At 37.2% G+C, this 21153-nt stretch overlaps 2 protein-coding genes across 5 annotated transcripts; both read left to right on the forward strand.

Annotated features, from left to right (window-relative positions):
• The first annotated feature begins 1150 nt into the window (after positions 1–1150).
• LOC149187587 (uncharacterized) lies at positions 1151–5149 on the forward strand. Of its 2 annotated transcripts, none has more exons than XM_089411392.1 (7): positions 1151–1561; positions 1655–1770; positions 2107–2646; positions 3340–3413; positions 3513–3775; positions 4319–4397; positions 4592–5149. In XM_089411392.1, exons 3-6 carry the CDS (start codon positions 2209–2211, stop codon positions 4387–4389), a joined length of 846 nt encoding a protein of 281 aa, XP_089267518.1. In that variant the 5' UTR covers positions 1151–1561; positions 1655–1770; positions 2107–2208; the 3' UTR covers positions 4390–4397; positions 4592–5149. The 2 variants fall into 2 exon arrangements, with proteins under 2 accessions (XP_089267518.1, XP_089267517.1); XM_089411391.1 differs by having other exon boundaries at positions 1655–1738.
• A 138-nt stretch (positions 5150–5287) lies between these two features.
• LOC149187588 (uncharacterized) lies at positions 5288–8353 on the forward strand. 3 transcript variants are annotated; one of them, XM_089411394.1, is made up of 4 exons: positions 5288–6472; positions 6643–6717; positions 6872–6917; positions 7952–8353. In XM_089411394.1, exons 1-4 carry the CDS (start codon positions 6448–6450, stop codon positions 8106–8108), a joined length of 303 nt encoding a protein of 100 aa, XP_089267520.1. In that variant the 5' UTR covers positions 5288–6447; the 3' UTR covers positions 8109–8353. The 3 variants fall into 3 exon arrangements, with proteins under 3 accessions (XP_089267520.1, XP_089267519.1, XP_089267521.1); XM_089411393.1 differs by having other exon boundaries at positions 6647–6717; XM_089411395.1 differs by lacking the exon at positions 6872–6917 and having other exon boundaries at positions 6647–6717.
• The last annotated feature ends 12800 nt before the right edge of the window (positions 8354–21153 follow it).

Consider the following 21153-nt stretch of genomic DNA (forward strand, 5'->3'; position numbering starts at 1 on the left):
TAATGAAGAAAGCTGATGGTGATTAACTTCCGGCGAAGAACCCCTTTCGGTAGAGTGACGGATATGCACCCGTGGATACATCATCCACCATGCACAACCTTTCCAAATTGTGTCATGTGGCTATAGGCACATACATCTTATAAGCAAAGTCATCAATTAATGTTATTAGTCCCTGCCATCTGGCATCCGGCAGGGACTATAGTAACCGTTCGGCGGGGAGATAGCATTAATTCGCAGGGTTTTTCAGTGGTATTATCACTTATGTTCTAAAGTTTGCAATTGATTTTCTGTTGGCCATCTTATTTGGCCTCTTCCCGAGGCGGAAGAGGCCGGACCATATGTTAAACTGATATTTAACCACAATCATGTGCCCTTGACGGTGTGCGGTTTAGTTTTAATGCTGGCATTAATTCCTTAACGTTTAATGTTAAGTGTTCAATTCGTTGTCTGCTAACTTGCTTGTTCTTTCGCTGCTAACGTGCTTGTTCTTTCGCAGGTGTCGGCCGTACGGTCAATGTTTGCATGGCGGGAGGTGTCCGGTGAAGAACTAATCACTAGCATCAAGATCTGATATACAATCACTCTGTTATTTTTGTAACCCTAATCACTGGGGTTTCCTGGTTCTGCAATGGGGTTTTTCGCGGGTTCATAGCTGAAAACGACGGTTTCCTGGCTGCAATGGGACAGAGGTCAAAAACCCTAGGTCAGTTGGAAGGGGCGGTTTTGTGCGAAGCATTTGAAGAGCAGGGGGGTTCATAGTGGAAAAGAACAATGGAATTCACTACAGAGGAGTGAGGAAGCGGCCATGGGGTAAATTCGCAGCTGAAATCAGGGACCCCGCCAGGAAGGGGGCCAGGGTTTGGCTCGGCACTTTCGTCACCGGCGAAGAGGCCGCACTCGCATATGACCGGGCCGCCTTCAGAATGCGCGGAGCCAAGGCCGTCCTTAATTTCCCCCTCGCTTTCGCTTCCATTTCAGAGAACGGATCGGCCGTAGCTCACATGGGGAACAAAAGGAAGAGAGGGAAAGGAGAAACGGCCGAGGAGTGGGCGGCATGTGATCGGGGGAGCTCAGTTAGTTGGAGCAGAAGCACTTCTGCGTTCAGGGTTCAAAACCCTGTCGTTCGATATTCCTAGCGGCCAAGAAGGTGGAACCCTAGCTTCGGACTTGGGGGATCGTCTGTTATGTATATGGTTTCTCTCAGAGGCTCGACAGGGTTATTAGCGCGAACCACAACAGCCAGACTTTAGAGATCTGGAGCGCTTGGGTGCAGCCAGACGACGCATAGCAGTTGCTAAAAAATTAGGCATTCGATATATGGACAGAGCTATACCTGTTTAGGGGGTTTAGGAGCCTAGAGATGGCCAAGATAAGGGTCTTCTGTTATTAGCGTGAACCACAACAGCCAGGCTTCAGAGATCTGGAGCGCTTGGGTGCAGCCAGACGACGCATAGCAAGTGCTCAGAAATTAGGCATTCGATATATGGACAGACTTTCAGTTTCACAGCTCAGTTCGGCGATAACAGTAGCAGCTTTACGGATCTGTTATTGCAGGGCGGAGGTCAGTCTTTGCTTCTCTCCTACGACTGGCTTTGGCCTTCTTGCTTTGCCTTTGTAGGATCTGCTCTCACTACCCTTGTTTCTGTCTCTACAGGGTATACTAATATATATCTTATAAAGCCGCTGTAAGAACCGAAAGCAGAATCTGCTGCTACATGGGTGTTCAGTCGTATTCGAGGTTAGTGAGGCGGCTCATCGCGGAGCATACTAGTTAGTTTACTAAACCATTCTTTCCCATTTGAAAATACCATCCTGATTACAGATGTTAGACTGGTTTCAATCTCCCTGATCACAGCTGTTAATCAGTTAGACTGGTTTCAATCTCCCTGATCACAGCTGTTAATCAGTTAGACTGGTTTCAATCTCCCTGATCACAGCTGTTAACCTGTAGAGCTTGCATGTGTTATGCTAGGGAGATAGGTGTTAGGCATGGCCGTCATGTAGGGCCCACAAGGTGGATAAAAGTTTCGACTTTCATTTTTATTTTTATTGACATCGGTTGATTTTCTTATTTTTATTTATATTTGATTGCTGTTTTTGTTGCAGTATGATGTATATGGTAATCTATTCGGATTACTGGCAGCTCATCCTTTAACTTCCTTGGTGTCACTTCACCATTTGGATGTTGTGGAACCTATATTCCCAAACATGACCAGAGTAAAGGCACTGCAGCACTTAAGCAAAGCTGCAAAATTAGTTTCAGTTGGAATAATGCAACAGTCTATTTGTTATGATAAAGAGCGTGAATGGTCTATATCAGTCTCATGGGGTTATGCAGTTCAGATCTTCAGAACCATATTTTCCCCTCGTGAGTTGGAGATGCCCTCCAGGACACTCTTGAATTGGTACAGAAGAGCAGACTTTACAGCATATGCCTTCAATACCAGGCCCGTGACAAGACATCCATGCCAGAAACCCTTCATATTTTATTTGAAGGATGTTCGCCATGATAATGCGAGTGGACAAATCATAAGCAATTATGCTAGACAACAACTAAAGCCTCCTGGATGCAGGTGGAGAATACCTTCCCCAGAGATCATAAATTTGATTCGGGTTGTGAAGAAACCTGATACATTATTATGGCAGGTAATTGACTTTTATCATTATTTTCGCTTTTAACATGTCATAGATCACATGTTTTAGCTTATGTCCTCGAACTGCACACAAAGCTACTACCTAATGCATATGATCTTTAGACATTTTTAGATTGGTACATGCAACAGCCCACAAACTATAATTTTAGGCCAGGATTTCATGAGCTGGGGTAATTTTTATGGATTCCACTCTATGTAGGCCAGTTACGGTTATATTGGGTATACTTCAAACCTCATAGTAGATCCAAAATTCAATTGCACCTAGTGGGAAGAGAGGTGCGACTATGGCTTGAGATATGCGTCACTGAGCTTCACAGCCTTTGAAGTGCATATCAGACCTATGTTTAGAAAGGTTTGGGCTACTGTAGATGCATGTTAACTCTGGATATATGAACCACCGAGAGATCAAAAAAAAATGGAGATACAAATCTCTAGGTGCTTAAAAAATCCAGAGTTAAGAGGGGTTTATGATGGTGTGATATATATATATATATATAATTGGGAAAACCTTACATGGATCTGCTCTTCTCCAATTGCTGCCTTTGTTCCTGTATTTTTTTTTTCTTTCCATTGGGCCAGTCCGGTTGGTTTTTCGAGATGGATGTTACAATCTCTTTGATACTAAATTGTAGAATGCATCATATCTCGATGTATTTTGATCTAAGACTTGTTTTGTGATGACCAGGTTTGTGAACCTCCAAGAAGTGGTAAAAGTGGTCTCTTGAGAGCAGATTACATGCAAGGAGAAAACAATCCAAGGTAAAGCTAGAACTACCATGTCATTCCAGTGCCTTTCTGATAATCTCTGGTGCAGAAATTTTCAATCCAAGGGTCTCTGAAATCTGTTAATGTATGCAGTTTCCCAAGATTGCTGATCGATGGGCCATATGGGGCACCAGCCCAAGACTACAGGAAATATGATGTCCTTCTTCTCGTTGGATTAGGCATTGGAGCTACCCCCTTCATAAGCATTGTGAAGGACCTTGTCAACAACATGAAACTGAAAGATGAAGAAAGCGATCACCTGGAGAACGGATCAAAACATAAAAAGAAAACCTTCAACACAAACCGTGCATATTTCTATTGGGTTACATGGTGTAGACATTGTATCAGGCACAAGAGTAAGTAATCTGAACAATTCTATTAACAATCTGGTTGATCGAAAAATTTATGACCTTTGGGATGAACTGAGTTTAGTCTTTTGGTTAAGAGTCCATATAATAATGTCGGTACCTTGTGAAGCCCTGGTCTTGTATTTTGGTTAAGATCCATAGTCGATACTTTGTAGAATAACCCCTGTTTATAGAGGGTACTTAGCCTACGACCATGTTCTCTTCTTCTAACAATCTGTATAATGATAGTGGGTACCTTTCTCAGACTCAAGGTTTGGTCTTTTGGTTAAGGATCCATATCTGTGTCAGAGAGAGATTTCAAGTATCCATATAATGATAAAGGGTACTTTGCCTGTGACCATGTCTTGTCTTTCTGGCTATTGATCTGTATAATGATAGTGGGTACCTTCCTAATACCCAAGTTTGGTCTTTCGGTTAAGGATCCATATCTGTGTCAGAGGTTTCAAGCAGTATGTATTGAATGAATTTATTATGTTCAGAATCTTTGGGGATTGTGATTTTGATGCCCATGATTATACATATATCTTGCAGGTAAAAACCCATTTTGCCAAACCAAATTGGAGGAACGTGTTCAAGAAAGTTGCAGTCAATCACAAAGATGAAAGAGTTGGTAAGTTTTCAGAAATACAACACAGTAAATTCCTTCATTGAATAGATCCATAGTAGACCCTGATCTATTAAACATGGAGAATGAGAAAAAACTAAAAGTGAATAAATGCAAGATTACGAGGGATTTATGCAAGGTTTATAGCTATTGTTTTACTTATTAAAATGCATAATAAGCCTCCTTCTGTATTTGTGCAGGGGTATTCTACTGTGGTGCTCCTGCTCTTACCAACGAATTGAAGCAGCTTGCACTCGATTTCACTCGCAAAACCAGCACAAGATTTGACTTTCACAAAGAGAACTTCTAGTATCAAACATGAAAATTCTATTCATGGAACAATTTTTTTATGAAGAAACCAGCATTTGGCTTTCATGCAGAGTGCAAGTTGACTAGAGTTTCGCTTCTGTCATGTGTTTGGGTTGCTTGTAAGTGCAGCAACCGGAGACAGGGATGAGAGAGACCTGTGGGAATCTCTTGGAGGCCTCGTTGAGGGAAGAAATTGCTGTCCATGTAAAATGCAAGTTGATAAACTGAACATTTTCTTGATGGTTAGTCGTTGTCTTTATCATTAATTGAAAATGGATTGGATTGAGAATTTCACCTCTCCTTGAGGTGGACTGTGTGCCAGTATGGTGATTGGTTCCCCTCTCTCTCTCAGAGCATAGCCGAGTGCTCATACTGTGTGCAAAAATATTAGGAGCTCAAATAGCCTTGAAAATTATAGCATATGAATAAAACTTTGCATTCTTGTTTAAGTTTCTTTTTAGTTTTTGGTGACAGTAATCACTGTGATACCACATTGTATCACAGTTGCCAGGGCATCCCAGTTTCCTTCCTTCTATCTCCCAAACAGTGGAAGATAAAGAGTAAGAGTGGTTAGAGGTTTGTGCAACTCTAAGGCTGAGGATGCTCATCCCAGTTCTGGTTGGAGCCATATATATTCCTACAAGGTCTTTGCTAATTCCGGAAGCTATTTGGTGCTTTCTTCCGCATTTAGTCACCAGGGATGCCTTCTCTGAGTCAGCACATATATTAGAATGTCTCTATTTCAGCTTTCTGTGATGAAATGAAAAAGCCCTGATGAAATGAAAAAGCCCCAAGAAATAAGCTGGTGTGGCCCATGTATGCTGATCCCAGTTCTGGTTGGAGCCATATATATTCCTAGAAGGCCTTGGATTTGTCATCATGATTATGCTCTCATTGTTTTATGCCATTGACTATATATTGATATGTGTTTTCCTCTACTTTGTAGTGCGTAATAGACTGGAGACTTGATGGGGAATGTCTCCTCTCTTGCTCCCATGCCACTAGAAGCTAATATGTTCTTGTACTGACTTAAGGAGCTATCAGATGTTAATGCCTTTAGTAAACTGCCCAGATTATGAATTTTAGACTTCTAATTTTATAAGCATTAGTCCTTGTCTCATACAATAACTGACCTCCGAGGATTTTAAAAACCTCTGAATTTCGGGATTTATTCAAATTGAAATGGTAATCAATCAAACACAGCAGACTTGCAAGCTTCAGATGTACAATGAAATCTCGAAACTTCAATTCTTATCTTGTTATGCTGATGAAGGAAGTGCCACTAGAAGCTAATATGTTCTTGTACTGACTTAAGGATCTATCAGATGTTAATGCCTTTAGTAAACTGCCCAGATTATGAATTTTAGACTTCTAATTTTATAAGCATTAGTCCTTGTCTCGTACAATAACTAACCTCCGAGGATTTTAAAAACCTCTGAATTTGAGCTTGGTCAAAAGGACGTCAACATACCTTAGTCACAAGCTCAAAAGAGGTTCCAGATCTGTATCAAGACACATAATTTGATCCAGTGATTTTGTACTTGAATTAAGCCCTGAAGCAAGCCTCAGGAGACTTCAAGATAATCATCAACTCAAGGAACAACCTTGGGTGAAAGTGATAAACGTTGGAACATACTTCAGGAATAGTTCGGATAGTTGCTTCTGTTCGAATATTGTAGATCAGATCTAAGATACAAAAGATGTCTAGAAACCTTAATGTAAAGAATTTGCTATTGCTGAGGCCCTCATGGCCACCGTTCATGCAACAACAGGTACGCATGGGCCTCTTTGTTTTAAGCTACAAATCTTCATTCTTGACACATTAATAATGCTATTTCCTATTCACTCTAGAATTAGAACATGTATAACATATATCTGTAAATTGGCACTTATGTATGTTATTATTGTTAATTGAAATATATTCTGAATAGTTCCTTTGCAGCCAGGTCTTCTGCAAAGGAAATGATAGACGAAATTGGAGGAAAATTGTCCTCGACAAGCTTCCTTGCATTTACAGGTAATCTATCTTCCTTGCCTAAATTTTTACCTTTTGAATCCTTATTGTCTGGATTCGTTGTGCCCCTTTGTGGCATGAGTTTTTCCTATGTGTCAGGGTTTTTATTATTGTCTCATGGGTTCAATTTTGGTTCTTTTGTGTCTTATGTTCATAGTGGCAAGAGCTGGGGGTTTTCAGCTAAAGCTACCAAAGGTTTCGATGTATGTTTTCTATCATACTTTTTTAAACTTGTTTTGTGTCCTTAGTCATACACATCCTACTTCATGATTGCTTACAAATGATGTTCAGAATCAGAGGATTTTGTACCGGCTGTTCCAGTTGCTGCATGGATTCTGATCGCCCCCCACTCTTCCCGAAGGGAAAGGGCGATGGACCCTCATCCCGAGGTGGATCAACCGACAGGAAGACCTGCTCCAAGGGTCCAATTTTGATCTCTTCAACAAACCCTAATCCAGTAGTACTGCAAACAGCTTCTTGCTCATCCATGTCAGATCGATATGCCCTGCCGCTTCCATATGCCATTTGCACCCCATGTCAGATCGATATGCCCATCATTAAATACTCATCATATTTCATCTACCGCCACAGACTCAAAGGGGCACCTAATTTCGCATTTACTACTGCCGCCACATCCATCATGCCATATGCCATTTCAACCCCATGTCAGATCGATATGCCCATCATTAAATACTGCCCTGATCCAATCTGATCTTCAAGATTATTTCTGCACCTAGATCTACCACCAAGATTGCCCGATGTCAGATACATCACTTCTACCGCCAAATACATCATTCCATATCCCATTTGCTCCCCATGTCTTATCGACCACTTAATTGCACCTCAAGTATTTTAAGCTGTCTCGACTAAAAGGAGAGGTTTTTTTGTGCCCGAAATAAGGTGAGTATTAAGTATGGTGGATGGATACCCCCCTCTCAGCTCTCTTGACCTGCCTCACTATAGCCTTACCCCCGCTTTATCCCCTGCCAAGCTAGACTGATTCTACTGAACGACCCATCCAACACCTCCCCGCTTCATATAACATGGAATCCATTAGCATAAGCCAACTTACTGAACTCACAGCATTGTTTCTCTTAGCACTTATTCTCATGACTCTTCTGATCATTGACATCGTAAAAGTCGAAAGACGAAGGAAAAAGAAACCAAAAAAAAACTAACATCTCTTTTGGATTATCTTACGCATTGTCTTATTTCCCCGCTTCTTTCTCTATTACAGGTGTACAACGGATGCTTCAAATATGCATTCGGGTCCGCCATCACCGGCTCTGCTCAACTACAGACAGCATGTATCTCTCGGCCTACAGTCAATGTCCGTGTCCCTGCAGTGTATAATAGTTTTGTCATTAAGGCTTTTGCCTACCTTTTGCTCTTAGGAAAGCAACTCGATGCAGCTTGAATCAGATCGACTACAGTGTGTAATAGTTTTGTCATTAAGGCTTTTGCCTACCTTTTGCTCTTAGGAAAGCAACTCGATGCAGCAAAAATCAATGTGTTTTCCCCTACTTTGTAGTACGTAATAGACAGGCTCAACTTGCTTCTTGCTTAACTTGTTTCTTAAAAACTCAGTTCATTGTTTTATGCCATTGACTATATAGTGATACATTTTGCTTCCTAAAAACTTCAGTTCTTTCCAATACTCTAAAAGTTTCACTTTCGGATGCACAGTATAAAACTTCTTAGCAGTAGTAGACAGGCTCAACTTCACGCAGGGACTTGCTGCGTCGCAGCTCCACTTGTTTAAATATATAGCAAGTGGAGCATTTTAATATTACAGCTTTGGGTGTTTTTAAGTGAAATCCGGTGATAGACCTTTTTTTTTTTTCTTTCTTTCCTATCTTTGAGTGTTTCTTGGTGAATTTATTTTTTCCTCATCAATTAATGTTATTTAAATATATAATTAATATCTATGATTTTGATCAATTTTTATTATTTTTTATGAAAAAATTAAAAAAAAATGCTTATAAAAAAAACTTTTAACAATTAGGTTGTATTTTTAGAAAAAAATTCTTTTATATAGAGTGTATATATATAATGATAATGTCTCAAATCTTGTTTTAGAATTTCAAAACTAAAACTAACAGCTTGTCTACTTAGTTTCCTCAACTAAAATGACCATTTTCACTATTTAAATGAAAAAGTTTAGCAAGTATGAAATATTTTTAACCATATAATATGGTAAATCATTTTATGATTAAACAATTTGCTTGTCAAATAATCTCATGATAGAAAATTTGTTTGTCAAAAGTGAGGGTGGCATGAACATGCTCGAGAGTATTATGATTATATTCTAAGTATTTTTGAGTGAGTCTTATCCATCTCTATGTGTGTAAACCACTATCTTGCAAGCCAACACCTAGTAAGAAAGTTTCCACCATTTTTTACCATTTAAATCAAGAAATTTAGCAAGTATGAAATAGTTTTACCCATTTGCTTGTCAAAAGTGAGAGTGGCATGAACATGCCTGAGAGTATTATGATTATATTCTAAGTATTTTTAGTGAGCCTTATCCATCTCCATGTGTGTAGGCCACTATCTTGCAAGCCAACACCTAGTAAGAAATTCTCAAATTCTCATTTTAAGAGTTTAAATGAAGAAATTTAATGAATATGAGATATTTTTAAACATATAATTTGGACAAATAATCTAGTGGCAAAAGATTTGCTTGGCAAATTCTATCCTTGGCAATGAGAGTGGTATGGACATGCTTCAGAGCACTAAATCCCTAGGCTAGTGCCAACAACTAGGAAGTTGATGCCTAGCAAGAAATTTATCACTGAGCAAGGGTTGTGACATCAAAAAACACATCAGCAAAGAGGTCTCATTGCCAAAGGGACATCTATTCTTCTAGCCTTGTCACAACATGTCAACTTATAGTCCTACTTGTAAAAGAATGCCTACCCTTCTAACCTTATAACAACTAGTCAACATGTAATTTACAAAAATTAAACCCACTTTAAAAAAACAAACACATGATATACTAAACCTCTTAAATATGAATACATAATCCATCCCTAAAATAAAATAAAGTCATGATTCTTTATTTATATTTCAAAAAAACTGATTTTTTTATTGCTGTTCCTAGTAATTATTAAAATTAATTAAATTATTAAAATAAAATATTATTCCATTTAATTCAGTGGAATTATTTGTTAAATCTGATTTGCTTTTAATAAATAATTAAAATAACAAAATTTTATCTTTACCTATCAACTCGGATCACCACCATTACTTTTAATTAAAAAACAACAACAAATACAGAGTTCTATCCCCATATATCAGAGCTCGGATCACCACCATTATTCCTAATGAAAAAAAAAAAAAACAGAGCTCTATCTCCAAATATCAGGGCTCGGATCACCACCTCAATGTCCCAGTGGATTCGATGATATAACAACGCACCAAAGTAGCTTATATTCAGCGTAGCCACCACCTTAAAGAAAGAAAACACTTTCTAATATACATTCATATCTGATTGGTTCAACTACAGTAGTCTGATTTACTCCATCAAATGAATTAACGGGAAAGACTATGAAAGAGAAGAAATACCTTAATCATTTCCTCCTTTCTGTTATATTGAGTAATCTTTTTGGCTACCTTATGAGGCTTAATAGAATTTTTTTTTAAAGGATTTGTTATTAGATTTTGATGAATTTTTCTTCAAAAAATTTGATCGAGAGAATATTTGAATGTTTTTATGGTGGTCAAAAATATTTGGGATATTTAAAATTCAGAAGCTTGACAGTTGTAATTTATATTTCTAAAAATTTATATTAAATTTTATCAAAATCTGACACTATTATTTTCGAAGTCAAAACATCATCTCCTTAAACTATTTTTAAAAATAAATAATGCATATGTAGAACGGTGATAGATACAAGGAAATTAATAAAATTTTATATAAGTGTTAAAGAAAAGATATGATAAAATATTAGTAAAATTTGATAAAATAAGATTGAATTTTGACCAATAATTTTATGAGAAATTATGATAAAATATTAATAAATATTGATTATATATATATATATATTATCAAATTTAAATTTAAACTTAATAACCATGTCATCAGTTACTATTTCCATGCTTGTTATTCTATATCTTATAAAAAAATATAGATATTGCTTTAGCAATTAAACATAGTTAACTTCCTTCCCTTAAAAAAAAATATTAATTCATTATAGTTTTTAATTACGTTATTTTTGTGAATGAAAATAAAATAAAATTGATTAACTAATTTATAATTGATTGGCTAAATTGTACCTTATAGATCATGTGATATTTGTTTGTATTAAAAAAAAACTATAATTTTGACATCTAATGATGGATCTAAATCTTGTATATGTAATATATGTAAGATAACTATTAATATTAAAATTTGATTGTATATATTTACTATAAGCTTTAGTATTACTAAATCATTTTATTTTGTTTATGTGATCTCTTATATTGGATGCTTTAAAATATTTTTTCTCTAAATCTAAATAAAAACTTATATAAGAAAATTGAGTAGTACCTCACATGATTTAGAGTTTGTGGAAAATATTATTATTGATAAAAAAAATTAAAATCCACTATATTACTATGATGTCCATTGTAAAATCTTAATTTCATTTCTTTTAAAGATTTGAGATTCTCACTTGTTTTAAAGCTTTGAGATTCCTTTGCTGGAATTATCAATCTCACCCCTCATCTAGTTAGTACTCTTTTTCTAGTTAGTACTCTTTTTGTCTTTGCCACTATGCAAAAAGTGGCTTAAGTAATATAAAGATTAAGATTTCTTGTAATATAAAGCTAATCAAATGAAACAAGTAATGTTGTTTATTATTTTAGAATGTATAGTAAGGTATCAAAGGAAACTTAATATTGCTAATATTTTTTTGTAGTTAAGGTTATAAGCATAGGTGACATCTTCAACAATGGATTTAGATCCTAATCTACTAAGTTTTATTCCACCAATCATGTACTTTATTGTATCAACATATTTCATAACTATAAATTTCTTATTATTTTTCTACAAACACTTAGCACTCTTAACTCTTAATGCAACATGTTATTTTCTTATAGATTTCCTAAAAATGATTGCAATTTAAAAGAACAAATATAGCTATATGGTTTTATTGTACAACCTTTTCTCTTTTAAGTAAGAGATGGAAGATCTAAGGTTATGAGGGAGACATAATCTCTTTATTCAGTTTATTGAACAATGTAATTATAATGTTAAGCAATTTAATTAGCGAAATTAGTTTGAAACTTGTAAAGATTATATTTCTACAAACATTGGAGATAAGGTTTTATTAAAACACCACACAAATGACAACAAATCAATTTCTTGAATTTATAATATCATAAAATTTTAATTATGAAAAGAGAAGGAAGAAAGTGGATGTACTAGAGACCATTGTTGTAACTATGGAAGTGTAGGTTTCTACAGTAAATTCTTCACAAGTTAATCCAAACCCATTGGGACAAGGCATTCTCATTTCCAAGGAAAGAAGTCTCATCATTAAATCAAAATTTGATAAAAGAATAACAATAATCTCATTGTATAACTATGAGCCATAGATGGTCATAGATATTTCATTGACAAAGTTAATAAAAATATATTGAAAATCCAAAATCTATACTATGAGGATTAATTTCTTTAAATTCATAGATTTATTAATTTATTGTTTTTTGTGTATGCATGCAATATATAAAATCTAGAAAATAGAGAACAAACAAAAAATTCACTAACAAACCACAATAACACCAATATATGACCTAAGAAACCCTTTTGGAAGATAATCTAGTTGGAAGGTGAGGTTGTTGTGCACTCTCTTTCTTTGAATGTAATTGGTGCAATGTAAGATACCAAACATTAAAAATTTTAACAGATATAGGGCACTCAGTGTTCTGATTTAAAATAAACTTTCAACAAGAACAAGAACACAGACAAGATCTAGAAAAGCAGCCCTTTATTTATATTATTAGCTCAAAATAACACATGCCCATACAATAAGATTGGAACCCCTACAAATGGCATGCGCGACTGCTCAACAATGTCAAATCTAAGACTTTGAAGCCCACTTGTGAATCCTAGATGGATCCACCACACAAATGTCACCACGGGGTTTTTGTCCCGGGATCAACCTAGAACTGGCGACGTCAAGTTCTTTAAAAAACACAACAAGATAGACAAACTCTAGATGCTCCCACTGTTAGGCTCCTATCCCCTTTTATAGGCTTGATGGACTCTCTAGAAACTTTATTTTATTTTTTTCCCTCGAAAAATGAAGGAAAATACCATGGGTCGATACAATGGGAAAATACCATGGTCAATACCATGGGAAAATTCCATCCACTTTGACCATATCAAGAAAATGGAATATTACAAATCCTCTTGCCCAAAGATTGATCACCATCAAGCAATCAAATTATATCCACAATAGAAACATTTTTATATTGATACCAGGATCCCATACAAATGAGTGTGTTATCTCATGCTTCCATGCTAAACGATCTGTAATGGATCCTCCGATACCTGGATCTCAGACAATCCTCTAGCCAATCCTGCCCTCAATAGATCCACCTGGATCCCAATGCCACCCTAGTCTTGGGACCTCTGGGTTATGATACCACCTCAACCTTCCATCACCACATGTGCCTAAGGGCCACTGCTGTGATATTCCCTTGGATAAGAGTATCTTTCTAAGAATCATCCCATCAATAGAGTACCAACTCATAATCTCTCGCCGATCCATGTTGTGGGAAATATGAATACCTGCACATGGAACAAATCTATTATGTTTATGTTGCTTGATGCCCCACTCATGTTTCTCCACCCATTCACTCAACATGATCCATTTGGAGAACTCTGCCATGCTCTCCCTAATGTATAAAGGTGGGTTGTTAGTGTTGTAAGCCTTATCTATGTACTTCTGTAGACAGTTGCTTTGGAACTCCCATTTGTATTCTTCCTACTGCCTTGTGAGGGAATTGAGACGTTCCTCTACACTAGATAGCTTGGTTGTTGACTCGACACATACCCTTATGAGCTCTTCAATTTTTCTTTTCTCCTCTAAGGTAGTGAATCGAGTTGTCTTGACTCTCTACTTTAATATCATAAGATATGTCTTGAAATGTGCAATCTTTCCCTGAAAGTCCTCTATTGGTGACTATGGTGCCCTACTAAATATCTTTGTACCTGTCTACACCGAATGCCCTACGACCACCACTTCAACTTGAGCCTTTGACTGCCTCTCTAGGAATGGTTCATCATGCACATTATGTATGTCATGCTCCCCTTCATCATGTTGGTTTACAATCACTGGCTCCTCATTTAAGTCTCCTTGAATGTCTTATTCTTGGCCTTCACCACCTGTGGGGACAATCTGTTGTTCAGTCTCCTTGGTTGTCCAACATGGATGTACTAGTGGACTCTTATGTACATTTGATTGATATACTCTTCATGGATGTCCTGTAAGAGTCTACCACATTATTACGAGTAATTACCTCCTTCCTTTCCATGTGTACTTTTCCAAGCTAACTGATTATCATCGGCTTGTCCTACAAGTCTCTTTGAAAAATATTGTGGTGTTGCTCACCATCTGTACTTGACTGCTTGGATCCTTTAAGGGTGCCCTCCTGAAAACCGATGAACCGAACTATGGATGAATCCCCATGATATGAATGAGTCTCCAACTATTTTTCCTTTGTTTCCTCCTTATCACTTGGACATGAATGGTTAAGTGCCCAAGGTCCCTTGCAAAGAAAGCATAGTTCTCTCCTTCTTAATTCATTCTTGTTGCAACCTTTACTACCTTTGTTCTTGCTTCCTCCATTAGTCGTTTTGAGATCCTTTTTAGTCAACACACTTCTAAGCAATTTTATGTTTTGCATGACCAACTTCTCGACTAGATCTTAGGCAATTGGTGATACAATTAGCTCGTTTCTCCAAATGGTCAACAATTTGGATCTTAGTATCTTGTAGATGTCAACATCTCCTTCTTAAAACAAGGACGTAATCTTTTGCATGTTTGTTTTGATACTTCCTAGATGAGTTGTAGTAATGCTGGTGTAAAAGTTCTGGAACACCTGAAATATCAAGTCCTCACATTCCAGATTCAACATGAATGTGTCAAAGCTAAACTCTGTCATGAGTTCTAAGATTTTGCGCCACTTCTAAAAGGTAGGAAGCACAATGTTGTTCAACACCTGAAGGGCTTCTACTATCAGTTGCAATAACTCTGTCATGATATCAATATTGTAAGGCAGTAGTGGCGATGTTAAAATTATGATCCTACTGAGACAAGAAGCAATTGTAGCCCCAACATCTTCACAAGGATCCTCCCATAGTTTGGGTTGTATTAACGCAAGCGTGGATGGCTGGAGAGCCCAACTGAGTTTCTTCGATTTTGGCTGCCCCGCCCTGGATAGACACCTATCTAATACCTCCAACTTATGAAGGTCTATGACTGACTTCATTCGTTGTAGTTCATATCCAAGTTTTAAGAGCTTAGCCCCTCTTCCCTATCTTCCCTTCATTTCTGATGGGGGCTTTTACTGCAGAATGGCATGGACTGTTTTTTAGAAAGCACTGCTTCTTTGACCATTATTTTGGTCTAAGGAGGTATTGATGTGTAAAGGACCATATATTTTCACTAGTTCGTCAAGAATTTTCTAAGTGTTTTCTAGGATCTCTTCAAAACGACCCATCTTCTCATATACAAAAGTAGGGGAATATGCTTCACAGAGAGATTACATCAAACATTACTATGCCTCCTCAAATTTTGGCCATGTTAAATCTTTACTAGCAAATAACTTCCTAGCCTTTCAACAATGACTATATTTGCAGGAAAAAAAATATAATTCTTCCATGCACATGAATATAAAATAAATATCATGGGAGAACTTCTTTATTTATAGCCTCACTCAGGGGTACATTTATTCATAAGAGGCAAATATACAAACTATAATGCTAGGTCCAGTTAATGTTGCAATAGCATAATTGTGGTTCTGTTGTTGTTAAATAACACTTCCACGCACACCTGAAGAATCTCCTTGGCTGAGTCACTATGGGGTGTCTCTCTCTCACCCTACTCAAAATTTATGTGGCCACTCTTGAGGCCCACGGAATTAGAAATTTCGCCTGTGAGATCATAATCGTCGCTCCCTCTGCTTCAGTAATCTTACGCATTAAAAGAAATTAACACGCAACGTTGGTGGTGGATGAGCAGTGGTCTAAGGGCTCCGCCTGCTTGAACTGAGGTTACAGCCAGAACTCCAAGGTCAGACTTAAAAGAAAATGATGATCACTTATCCACTTGAAAGACTCGCTTCTTTTATCCCCTTGACTCCACATGGCCTTCGAAACTTCCACTTCAACTTGACATCCAAAGGAAGGTCGCCCTAAAGTTGGAGTGGTACTAGCGAAAGTATTTATTTATTTTTATTTTTTTTCCCACACTTACTATCCTCTTTCAGGGTGAAAGCTTCGACCAAGTGCTTTTGGTCTTTAATTAATAACTATATTCTTTCGATGGCATTTGCACCTGATCGATCCTTTATGCTCCTTAGAATCACTCATTCATCCAGAAATTATAAATGCACAAGCTCTCAACAGTTTTTTAGTGATCAGATGATATGTTTAACGTAGCTTGGTGTAATTCGATCCTGTTCCAGCTGTTGAAGAATTATACCATCAACAAAAAATTCAGTGATTTTGAACTTCTATCGCACTTGTTTTCTGCCCATGAATCATGACCGACCAATCTCATGTGATCTAGTACTGGGGCACGTATCCTTGGATTGTGACTCAGCTTCCGCACTGCGATCACACAATGGCAATACAAAGTCATCCCAACCAACCAATTTATGCCACATTGTAGCACAATAAATGACCACTGAAAAACTTCCAACTGACTCTCTGCCAATAAGCAATGATACTTGAAAAACTTCCAACTGACTCTCTGCCAATAAGCAATGATACTCGTCTTCGTGACACGTCCTCCCTCTCAATTTTGGAAAGAGAGGTGTCTCAAATTAGAACTTGGCCCTGAAATAAATTTGATTGATTCTACCTGTAAATCGACCCTCAGAATTACTGGGTACGTTGATTGATTCTACCTGTAAATCGACCCTCAGAATTACTGGGTACGTTGATTGATTCTACCTGTAAATCGACCCTCATAATTAATGGGTACGTTTATTGATTCTACCTGTAAATCGACCCTCATAATTAATGGGTTTGATCTGCTATGAGAACTGGATATCTCTCCCTACCTCCAGTAAAACTAACAATTTGAAACCCTGAAAATAGGTCTCCAGTTATTATGAATTCGACCTTTTGTTTCAACAATGAAATGGTCGGTCTTCTCTCAGGAAATCGACCTCCAAATTTTAGAATTTGTCCTTAGAAATGCCCTCAATTCTCAGTCAGTAATGACAGTTCTCGGCTGCCAACAAGAAGTATAGTCCTGTCTTCTTTCAGATATGAAGAAACAAGCAACTCGGCCTCAAACCCTTGAGAATTTTATCTACAATGCGGCTCGGACAGAACTAGCCCTCCCCTCAAACCACCATGTTGGTATGAAGTTCACTGTGGATATGGTAATTTGACCCTCTCAAAAACCACAGGGATAGCTTCTACTATAATATTCTGGTGGTGGCGAATATAGTTTTTCTGTTAAAATCAGATAATTACTTTTGGATGAGGAATTGGTTAAATTTAGAGAGTCACTTAAGTTAACTAAGTGATTCAGTAATTGAGTGTTTGGAGTTAAACGACTTTTAGCATGTGGTTGCATGTCAAGATATTTTAGGGAAATCACTAATCAAATACCCTTCACCAAATTCATTGTAACTATCATGTTTTGGTGATCAATAGAAGAACTGCAATTACAACTAGTGTGAGAATTCATGCTTTGTCTCCTCCTCCTTTCCAACCAAAGTTTCCAGCCAAAGAGTCACGAGGGAGGACGGATTAACAGGAATCCGAGTGACGAGGGAGGATGGATTAACAGGAATCCGTGTGAGGAGAAATATTTTTTTCTCGTTGTTAGTGCGCACTATGTAATTTATCTACAGAGCGTTATAATGCGTTCAGGCTCAGCGTGCAAATCGACCTTGTTCTCGTGGCGTTAGCGGACTAACGTTGCAGTTTGTCAATGTAAAGTGCGTTAAATACATGTTCTCATCACGAGAGGAGCGTTAGCGTCCTAAAAAATCTAACGCGGTACATAATCACGAATAGCTTGTTATTCGTGTGTTTTAAAATGTATACAAAGAGATTCGAAAGTTGTTTTTTGGTTATATATTAAAGTCCGTTATACGCGTGCTTTAAAACATATACAAAGAGATTCGAACGCTGTTTTTTTGTTATATTTTAAAGTCTGTTGAATTCATACACGTTGAGTGGAAACTTTTTATTAAACAGAGAGCACCTTAAAAATAAAGGTTTTTGTTTTTTATATAAGGATTTTTTTTTAAGATTTATTTTTATATATAAAATAATTAAGAGTTTTTGAAAAGTTTTTTTTATTATTAAATATTAAGGTTTTATTGAAAGGGGTATTTTAAAAAAGAATTATAAAAAGGAGAAATTTAGGGTTTTTTTCAAAGAGAAATTTTTTTGAGAAAGATGGATTTCTCAAATTTCCACTCCCATTTCTCACCGTTTACAGGGAAATATTATGATGTGTGGGTCATTAAGATGGTGACCACTTTGAAAGCACATGATGTTTGGGATTATGTCCAGTTTGGGTTTTCAGAACCTAAGAATGACGTAGAAGAACAAGCTCTCAGTAATATAGAGAGGGAACAATGGAAGAAAGACAAGAAGAAGAATGCACAAACATTATAGCTTATCCAACAGAGAGTGGACCGAGCAGTGTTCCAGAAGATTATGATCATGTCTTCAACAAAAGTAGCCTGGGATACTTTTGCGACAAACTATACAAGTATGGCCAAAGTCAATATTGTTAAGTTGCAGAATACTAGGAGAGAGTTTGAAACTCTGCACATGAAGGAGACAAAGGACATTGATTATTTCATGAATCGGGTCACAACTGTCGTAAATCAGTTAAAGATTTATGGTGAATACATAAAAGATCAAACAGTGGTTGAGAAGATCCTGAGGTCTTTGTCTACCAAATTTGATGTGGTGGTAGAAGCCATAGAAGAAGCCAAGGATTTGACATTATTGATAGTTGATGAGCCGATGGGATCACTTCTATCGCATGAGGTAAGGATAGACATAAATAAGGATTCCACTTTAGAGACCGCTTTCAAAAGTTAGGTTTCTATTTCAAGAGACAGAGGTCAATGCAGAAGTAGATCGAGAGGCAGAGGCCGAAGCGAAAGATATGGTGGTCAGAGAGATGGCGGAGAAGAGCATGAACATGAAAGTGGAACCAACTATAAAAGCTTCAACAATAATCAAAGAGTTGACAAATCAAAGGTGAGATGATATTATTGCAATAAATTTGGTCACTATGCTCGTGATTGCAGGAAGAAGATAGTTGGCCAAGGGAACCACACAGCTAATGTCACTACAGAGAGTACTAACTCCATGTTCCTAGCTTGCCATGCCATGCATGAGCCTTCTGATAGTGTGTGGTTGTTAGACAATGGGTGCAATAATGACATAACAGGGAACAAGAATTTGGTTGCAAATTTCGATCAATTTGTGAAAATAGGGATAAAGTTGGGGATTGACAAGACTGTGGAAGTAATTATCAAAGGAGTGGTAAACATTCTGACCAAGCAAGGGGAGCCAAAGACAATATCAGAGGTATATTATGTTCCTAGTCTCAAACATAACTTGATAAGTATTGGTCAATTGACACAGAAATGATACAAAGTTATCTTTTAAGGTCAAGAATGTGTTATATATGACAAGCCCCCAAGAAAGCAGCTGATAGCAAAGTTGTAGATGACGAGGAATACACTCTTTCCTCTCATTATGAATTACAATGATCAGGTCGGTTCTTTTACAAATGCATGTTTGGATGATTATTGGTTATGGCACTTTCGATTTGGACACTTGCACTTTTCTAGGTTAAGATTGTTGCAGCAGAAATAGATGGTCAGAGGATTACATCCCATCAAAGAAACTGCTAGTACATGTGAGTGTTGCATCTTGGGAAAATAACACTGTGAAATTTTTCCAAAGGGAGTTCCATACAGAGCAAAGAAACCTCTTGAGCTAGTGCATACAGACTTGTGTGGACCTATGAGGACATAGTCGATTGGTGGAAGTTGTTACTTCCTCACTTTCATTAATGACTATAGTAGAAAGACTTGGGTTTACTTCTTGAAGCAGAAGTCTGAAACCTTTGCAAAGTTCAAGGAATTCAAAGCCTTAGCAGAGAACCTAAGTGATTGGCAGATCAAGGTATTGAGGTGAGATCGTGGTCGAGAATATGACTCAAAGGCATTCCATGATTACTGCAAACAACATGGAATCAGAAGACAGTTTACAACCAGGTACACACCGCAACAGAATGGTGTAGCAGAGAGAAAGAATAGGACAATTATGAACATGGTAAGAAGCATGTTGAAAGGCAGAAACTTGTCTAATGAGTATTGGGCAGAAAAAGTTGCATGTGCTATTTATGTGATCAACAGATCTCCTACAAAGAGTGTGATGAACAGAGTACCAAAAGAAGCATGTTCAGGTATGTATTGCAGCGTAACTCATCTCAGAGTATTTGGATTTGTAGCTTATGTGCATGCGCCTAAAGATCGAATAGGAAAATTGGATGATAAAAGTGAAAAATGCATATTTATTGGTTATAGTGAGCAATCAAAAGCTTACCAATTATATAACCCTGTCACAAAGAAGACCATAATTAGCAGAGATGTTGTGTTCAAAGAACAAGAGTCATGGAATGGAATTGTAGACAAAACAACTGATGCACACGTGCCATTGATGGAAGAAGATGATGTAACATAAAAGGAGCAACAAGAATCACAGGTAAAGACACCAAACATAGACACACCAACAAGGACTCCAAGGTTTTCAAAGTAGCATGGATCTTCAAGAAGAATTACAGATCGAGATTCTCCCAACAATCAATCAGGGGACGAATCAAGGAATGGTAAGAGAAAGATGAGAAGTCGGAAAGATATTAATGATGATTAGGATGTTAGTTCAAATTTATATTGTTGTCATTCCAACCTTCTTCGTTTGAAGAAGCAATCAGAGATGAAAATTGGGTGCAAGCCATGGATGAAGAAATTGAAGCTATTGAAAAGAATGATACATGGCATTTAGTTGATTTACCAAAGGACAAAAATCTCATTGGTGTGAAGTGGGTGTACAAGACAAAGTTGAATGAGAAAGGTGAAATTGACAGATTTAAAGCACAACTTGTAGCAAAAGGATTCTCTCAACAACCAGGAATATATTTTGGAGAAGCGTTTGCTCCGGTAGCCAGATTG

This window comes from Pinus tabuliformis, chromosome 3_1, assembly GCF_031772625.1.
Source record: "Pinus tabuliformis cultivar Carrire ecotype Pingquan chromosome 3_1, CPIR1, whole genome shotgun sequence".
Classification (NCBI taxonomy): domain Eukaryota; kingdom Viridiplantae; phylum Streptophyta; class Pinopsida; order Pinales; family Pinaceae; genus Pinus; species Pinus tabuliformis.

Coding starts and splice junctions, on each gene's coding strand:
- LOC149187587 (XM_089411392.1), top strand. CDS start 2,209: ATGACCAGAGTAAAGGCACTGCAGCACTTAAGCAAAGCTGCAAAATTA. Junction 2,647..3,339: donor CTGATACATTATTATGGCAG/GTAATTGACTTT, acceptor TGTGATGACCAG/GTTTGTGAACCTCCAAGAAG. Junction 3,414..3,512: donor CAAGGAGAAAACAATCCAAG/GTAAAGCTAGAA, acceptor TAATGTATGCAG/TTTCCCAAGATTGCTGATCG.
- LOC149187588 (XM_089411393.1), top strand. CDS start 6,401: ATGTCTAGAAACCTTAATGTAAAGAATTTGCTATTGCTGAGGCCCTCA. Junction 6,473..6,646: donor CACCGTTCATGCAACAACAG/GTACGCATGGGC, acceptor CTTTGCAGCCAG/GTCTTCTGCAAAGGAAATGA. Junction 6,718..6,871: donor AAGCTTCCTTGCATTTACAG/GTAATCTATCTT, acceptor TTATGTTCATAG/TGGCAAGAGCTGGGGGTTTT.